Below are 7,237 nucleotides of genomic sequence, written 5' to 3'. Positions count from 1 at the left end.
CTATACTTGACCCCTATAATACATATAATTTATCATTATGCATTGGTTTGCAAGAAATTTCTTCAAGCTTAATTTATGTCTATTCATATAGATTTACTTGATAATAAACTTTAAAAATTACAATTAAAACAATCCATGTTAGATGAAGAGGAAGAAGGGTAATTTCTATATCTAATTGTTGGTTTAAGATTTATAGGGAGAATTGGAGAATTCAATATTGCAACGAAAAGTTAGATAGGCTATGAGAGAGAGCCACAATAATTTTTTGATAATTTGCCACCTAAAAAGGCAAATGATAAGTCAAGAAAACTATACTTTTAGAAGATAGTAGGGAAACTCTTCTCACATTTCTTCAGCGAGTAAAAGTTTGTGGGATTAGAAGCCTCCAAAAAGAAGCATGACATGTAAACATTTGAAAAAAAATTAAACCCTTCACCAATCAACAAAAAGAAGCATGGTATGTAAATATTAGCAAAAACAACAAATAGAATAAGCATTGGGAATTTAAGAGGAAATTTTGAATGTTAACAAAATTTTTGATGAATGTGGGGTGTAGATTTTATACTTACTAACATTTATGGAGGTTGGTGTTATAACTATTAATATTTGTTAATATTTGTTGCATAAAAATTGGTTTGATTTATGTGGCATTTTTATTTATGGGAAAAACAAATCTAGTAAATATCTACCATAAAAGTTGTATATACAGAACCTGAAATAATAATAGAATGAAAAAGAAAGCAAACAAGCACACACAATGTTTCAGCAAAAAAAAAAAATTTGGGTAAAAAATACACTACACGAGCACAACGGACTAGCGAAGGCACAAGATCTTGCGAGAACAAAGGCCTAGAAGGGATTTGAACCATGGTGGCCACTTCACCAACGAAGTGTTTTACCGTGGCACTACATGTTCGAAGACTATGCATGTGTAGATATTAATAAACACATCAAATAAGATTTAAAAAAATTAAATTGATAGTAAGAATTGTATGACACATCTTCAACATTATCCAAATAAATTACTAAAAATAGTGATAAAAAGGTAATAGCTATTCCCTTTTAAGGTTTTGGAGAGTTCTTTAGTGTATTAATGCATGAAAGAAAACACTTTCAATTGTAAGAACATAGTTATTCTTAAATATCACTGATTTCAATATTCAAAGAAAATTTTTAATTAATTAAAAATAATTAATTATTTAAAATAAGATAATTAATTATTTCACTATTGAAATGTGGAAACATATAATATGTAAGTGTAAACATAAAAAAAAATTAAAAAAAATAATTTCTTTAGAGTGAACTAGTGAGCATGCAATAATTTCAATATACTCTTTATAATAAGAAAGCTCTAATAATGTTGCTTACTTGAGAGAGTGATAAAATTCCAAGATACAGACATGTTTACTGCTTTTGACATCTTATAGTCTTCTTATATGTGTACTTCTGAGAAAAGTAAACATAAGTGCAGAAGTTGATTGTACTAAGGCAGGCCACCAGCCAGAAAAAATAGTCCAGATGACATTTGTTTAGATTACTGAGAAACCAACCATGGCCATGACTGTTAGCTTGAGAACTTATTTTCTCAACAACAGTAATGAGAATACTACAGAGGAAGCTTCCAACTCCAATCACACTGAGAAATATGGCAATTCCTAGGCTTGCCATTGTGTCTGGCACTTCACTGTAAAAGAATTCTTGCAGTCCTACCAGAATAAATCCATCTGTAATCCCAAATAGCATGTACTGTGGAGCAAGCCAAAAAACAGTCATGGGGATTGTCTCATGTGGCTTTTCTACTAACCCATTTATTTTTGCTGATTGCAACCTCTTGATTTCTACTAGTGCTGAGACCACTATACCGAGAATAGAAATTATCAAGCCAACACCTATTCTTTGTAGAATTGTTATACCTCTATCATTGCCTGTAATTCTTCTGGCAACTGGAACTATAACTCTGTCATACAGAGGTAAAAATAATATGGTTGCAATCATTGAAAAGGAGAAAACAGAAGCTTGGGGAAGCTTGAAATTAGAGCCCATAGTCCTATCCATGGTGCTGCTCTGTTTTATGAAGAATGTTGTTTGCAGTGTTAGAGTAAGTGCAATTGTCAGGCATGTAAACCAGATGGGTAAAATCCTTAGGATCTGCTTGGCTTCTTCTACTTGAGTCACTGTGCAGAGGATCCAAGGGCTGGGTTTGGATTCTATCCCTGTTTCTTCAGGGGTAGTATTGCTATTCCCTGCTAACCTCTGGACTGCAGCCTTGTCTAACCACCTGAAAAGCAGCATGGAAAGCCAGTAAGAGTGATAGGTAAAATCACCAACTTCACCATATTTACATATTCTATGTGCAGAAGGGCAATCACTTCTCTCAGTTCATCTTCTTTCTTTGCAATTTCTCAAATTCAAAAAATGTGCATTTTTTATTTCTTGCTTTTTTTCACAAGAACGGTTCTTTCTTTTCTTCATGTTGCAATATGCAATATGTGTGGGAGAGTGTGACACATGCAACTATAGATTATGCCATGTGTCCTTATAATAACCAAGTCTAAACAAATTAATCAAGATTAATAACATTTGTAGAAAAAAAAGATATCCCTAAGGAAAATAAAAACTCTACACTATTAGTAATCTTAAGTGTATCCATTTCCCATTTAGATGTAGATCCATTTTTCAAAAAATTAAAATTTGGATTGATCCAACCTTTCCAACTTAGTCATTATGTGTTGTCTGAAAACACAAAACATTTCACTTGTCACATTTGGAGTTGTACCTAAGGACTAACTTTAATTCATTTTAAAGAACCTAGAACAATTACTCTCACACATACTTGCATTTTCATTCAAGGAGCATCAAAATTGGAACATTCATTACTACATTACCTTTTTCTACGAAAATCTAAGATATTCTCTACATTATTGCCTCACATCTTTGATCTTTTTTCAGAAGTCATTAAATTGGTCCCCTAGGGATTGTTACAAAAGAGAACTAATCCTTTCCTAGAAAGCTACTTGATGGTTTTTATATATAGTGTCCTTTAGCTAAAATAGATCACATACATTAAGACAAATTGTAGAAGTGACCTAGAATGACAAACAATCTATTTAAGATCTTAAATCATTTGTCTCATTTCTACTTTTCTGGCACACTAATGAATCATATACATATACCTCACACAATATTTTTGAATCATCAAATTCCAATTAAAGACTATTTATTTAAAGACATTAGTTTTCCACAATCCATAATAGCTCTTGATTTAGATTAAGTGATTTTGTTTGCATCAACATTTCACTATTGAATGTAGAAAGTTGCAAACAAAATCACACAATCTAATCCAGAATCTAAATCAAGAACCATTTATTTGTTTTTCATATTTATTTTAATACATTATATATTTTTTAACACAACATTTATAATCAAAATAATTACTTCATTCATTTAATTAACAATATACTTTTACATAAAAGATGTCTTATTCAGTTACAATCATTTAAATAAAACATATGACCCTTCCCCCTCTAAACAACACAAACCTTCACCGTCAAAGTAACCCTCATTTACACTTTTATAACTTCTAAAGTGAGGACTCAAATAATAATGTAGTGTGTATTTATTGGGTTTTAGTCTTTCAAGATCTATTTAAGTTGATGGGAGTTATATTCTTGAATATAGTTTATTTGAATTCTTTTGATTGACGAAGCCAAATGATTATGCAGTCTTTAAGATGTATCAATACATAAGTCACCTTCATACACTATAAATTATGCATTGTTGCATCCTCCAAACTATTCCTACACTATTTAATTAAAAAACGAAACACTTATTTCAACATGCTTTTGATTAACAAAAAAAAAAATACCTGAAACTTTGAGTGTGCTCAAGTTGTGTCCCATCCATTTTGGAATCCCCCTGATGGAGCAAGGCTTCATCTGGCAATTCCAAGTTTCTATTGCGTCCTGCTGCAACAAACACCTGAACAATCCGAGTAATTGGGCTGCCATTATGAGCACTAGGAATAACCTTATATCTGTAAAATGGTGTACCACACCAAAACACCACAACTGCTAAACCAAAAGCAGTAGTCGCAGACCCAATTCCTGCCCCCCAGCTCACATTTTCTTCCACATAAACTAAAACAGTAGTAGCCAGCAAAATTCCAATACTCAAGGCAAAACAAACCCAATTGAAGAAGGAAAGCTTCTGGAGCTTTTCCTTTGGATTGTTTCTATCAAACTGATCAGGACCATAAGAGCCTAGTGAAGGCTTGAGCCCTCCTGCACCAATGGAAATGATGTACAGAGAAAAGAAGAGTAGTCCAACTTCAACTGAGGAAGCATTGCCACAATATAAGGAGCTCTTTGAAGGGCATGGAGGTGGTTTCAGAGAAGGTACTGATACTGTCACTGTCAATAAGATTAGTCCCTGGACACCCACAAACACATTCATTTCAGAAGCTCTATTAAACATACAATCAGCTTGGTTCATTTATTTAATCAACAATATATCAAAACTAAAGAACTTTTCAATTTTTCATCAAATTATATTTTCAGTTAGGGGTTCTTCTCATAGAGTATTGGTTAAGTGGTGCTGGTGTTGCTAATGTGATTGTAGGTTTAATTTTATAGAAAGAATCTAATAAGAAATAAAATTAGATCAATAATGTATGACAAAGTCATGTTGCAGATTCTAAAGGAAGAGTTCAAGAATAATATTAGATAGCAATATATGATTTCAGTGATTGGAATTCTCTAGAAATATTCTAATAAAAAATTAAGATTAGATCAAATAATATATGATTTTAGTGATTGAAAATTCTGTAAGAACCTGATAAGAAGTAAGATTAAATCAATATTATGATTCCAATGGTCACCCCACATCAAGAAGGAGATTCTATTGATCATTTAAAAATAGGTTGTGCCTAATCAGTAAATAGTTTGATAGTTTTTAAAAAGTTGAATTTTATCATTAGAATCAGGATAATCATTTATTACTTTTGATCATGGATGAAGTGTAAAATTGTTATTGAATGTTTGACTGAATATAAACCTGATTATTATGGTAGAAAATAATTCTGTCAAGTATTTCAATCATTCTCTACTCACACAAAGAATAAGATGCTATCCATTAAAAATTCAATTCAACATTTGCTTATCTATAAAGAATAAAACTTTAATAATGTATGAATGTTTCTACAAGAAAAAAATAGATTTTTTATGAATTATATAGCATTGTCTATTTAATTTAATAAGAAATTAATTAAAATTTATTCATTAAAAAATACAAATATTCTTATATAAAAAGTGCTCAGATTCTGTTAATTAGATAATGTATGATTTGAATAAAATAAGTGTGATTCTAACTACTATTTAAAGATTCACTTCACCACTTACATCTCAAAAGTTCCTTAAAGAAAAAATGTTTCCAACTATTTTTAAATACTAAATTATTTAAAAATAGATAATTTATTATTCCAAGGAAAAGAATTGTGATTCTACCTACTAAAGGTTCACTCCACGACTTACCCATCTCAAAAATTCCTTAAAGAAAATGTGTCTTCGACTATTTTTAAATATTAAATTGTTCAAAGAAATAACAATGAAAGATAATTTTATACTTTATTCATATCCAAAATTAGAAAACAAAAACTATCTTTTAACCCTCTACACCACCTTTGAAAACCAAATAGTAGTTTTCAAGATCTTGCAAAAATTCAGAAGATGAATATGAATTGATATGAAATGTGAAGTTAAATAGACCATTTTCAGATAAATCACCTAATCACATTATCTTTGCTGCTAAATTGTTTGTTTCAAGATTAGATTGTTTTAAAGATTTTTTGCATCAACATTTCCGATCACATGATTAAGTATAGAAATAAAAATGATATTATTAACACATTATCTTTGGTTGAAAAACCTTACTAAGAAATAAACACAGGAAGATGCAACCACCATCCAGTATGTTCCTATGTATGAATCTGCTAAGAACCCTCCTATCAGAGGCAAGACAGTTGTGACACCAGCCCAATTGTTGACACTTTTAGCAGCAGAAGTGACTCCTTGGTGCAACTCATTTGTCAGATATGTTATCAGACTGGAGATGATTACAAAGTAGGCCATCCTCTCTGTCAACTCCAACACTGCTCATGGTACAAACAAACCAAATATCAAAAACATATCAAAGAAAAAAGCATACACATTGAATAATACACAACAGGGAATTGCAGTTACAGATAATGAAGAGGGAGGCCTTCCATCCTCCTGTTTTTGCAATGGAAGCAGGCATTCCTTTGCAGTCAACTGAACCATCTTTCACCCACATCATACTCTCCTTTTCCCTCTCACACAACTCCACCTCCTCCATTGAAGAATCCAATCAGCTCACTGCAACTCCTTTGTCTCTAAAAATTTCTCTTGTTTTTTCCTAACTGCAACTCCAATAAGCTCTGTTCATATATATTATCCCATGCTTTCCAGTCAAGAGAGTTATAATTAATATTCTTCTGGAAAGTGTTTGTTTTTAACAAGAATGCAATCGAACTAGGTGATTTGTTAGTGATGATTAGTTCAACTTGTATCATGCACGAGTGGGTACTTGGCCCAGGTGTTGGGATGTGGTAAAGAGCTTCGTTCATGGAAATAATGGTGTTCGCCACTCAATACCCACTTCCATTGTACAACATTCTTTTCGAAGCTTTGTACAAAGAAATAGTTACAACATTCTTTTCGAAGCTTTGTACAAAGAAATAGTTTTCCACTTATATTGTAGAATTTTTGTGTATGTGCTAATCCTATTTCTTTTGACTTTCAGCGGGTGATCCGATAGGCTATATATAGTGAGAATTCTTATTGGAATCGCATGATGTCTTACATCAGAAATCGTTTTCCACTTATATTGTAGAATCTTTATATATGTGCTAATCCTGTTTCCTTTGACTTCCAGCTTGTGACCTAACTGTCTTCAACATAAAACAGAGTTACAAAGTAAGGTCAGCAGGCCAACAAAGAACAATCAATTATACATTTCTATCCTTACTGACTAATTGCTTAAACATATGAGATAAATCCAAAGGTAAATGATTCCAAGTCACAACATTTCAATCCTCATACATTTAGATGCCCATTTGGCCAAACAATCCACTACTCTATTCCACTCCCTAGGGATTTGAACAAAAGGTAACAAATTCTAAAGACCTAGCCAAACTTTACAATACAATTTTACAATTAACTAA

The 7,237-nt window shown here is 31.7% G+C and overlaps 1 protein-coding gene across 1 annotated transcript; it reads right to left on the bottom strand.

The window, feature by feature from the left end:
- Positions 1 to 1,332: 1,332 nt before the first annotated feature.
- Positions 1,333 to 6,520, bottom strand: LOC131034619 (protein NRT1/ PTR FAMILY 8.2). The gene is made up of 4 exons (XM_057966166.2): positions 6,237 to 6,520; positions 5,928 to 6,145; positions 3,866 to 4,428; positions 1,333 to 2,278 (listed from the first exon to the last, which is right to left on the bottom strand). The coding sequence occupies exons 1-4, from the start codon at positions 6,367 to 6,369 to the stop codon at positions 1,405 to 1,407; spliced, it is 1,788 nt and encodes a 595-aa protein (XP_057822149.2). The 5' UTR covers positions 6,370 to 6,520; the 3' UTR covers positions 1,333 to 1,404.
- Positions 6,521 to 7,237: the final 717 nt, after the last annotated feature.

Source organism: Cryptomeria japonica, chromosome 8 (assembly GCF_030272615.1).
Source record: "Cryptomeria japonica chromosome 8, Sugi_1.0, whole genome shotgun sequence".
Lineage (NCBI taxonomy): Eukaryota > Viridiplantae > Streptophyta > Pinopsida > Cupressales > Cupressaceae > Cryptomeria > Cryptomeria japonica.
Note: the sequence above shows the minus strand (reverse complement) of the source record. Positions and strands in the feature narration are given on the sequence as shown.

Coding starts and splice junctions, on each gene's coding strand:
- LOC131034619 (XM_057966166.2), bottom strand. CDS start 6,369: ATGGAGGAGGTGGAGTTGTGTGAGAGGGAAAAGGAGAGTATGATGTGG. Junction 6,146..6,236: donor GGCCTCCCTCTTCATTATCT/GTAACTGCAATT, acceptor TACCATGAGCAG/TGTTGGAGTTGACAGAGAGG. Junction 4,429..5,927: donor CTTCCTGTGTTTATTTCTTA/GTAAGGTTTTTC, acceptor GTGGGTGTCCAG/GGACTAATCTTATTGACAGT.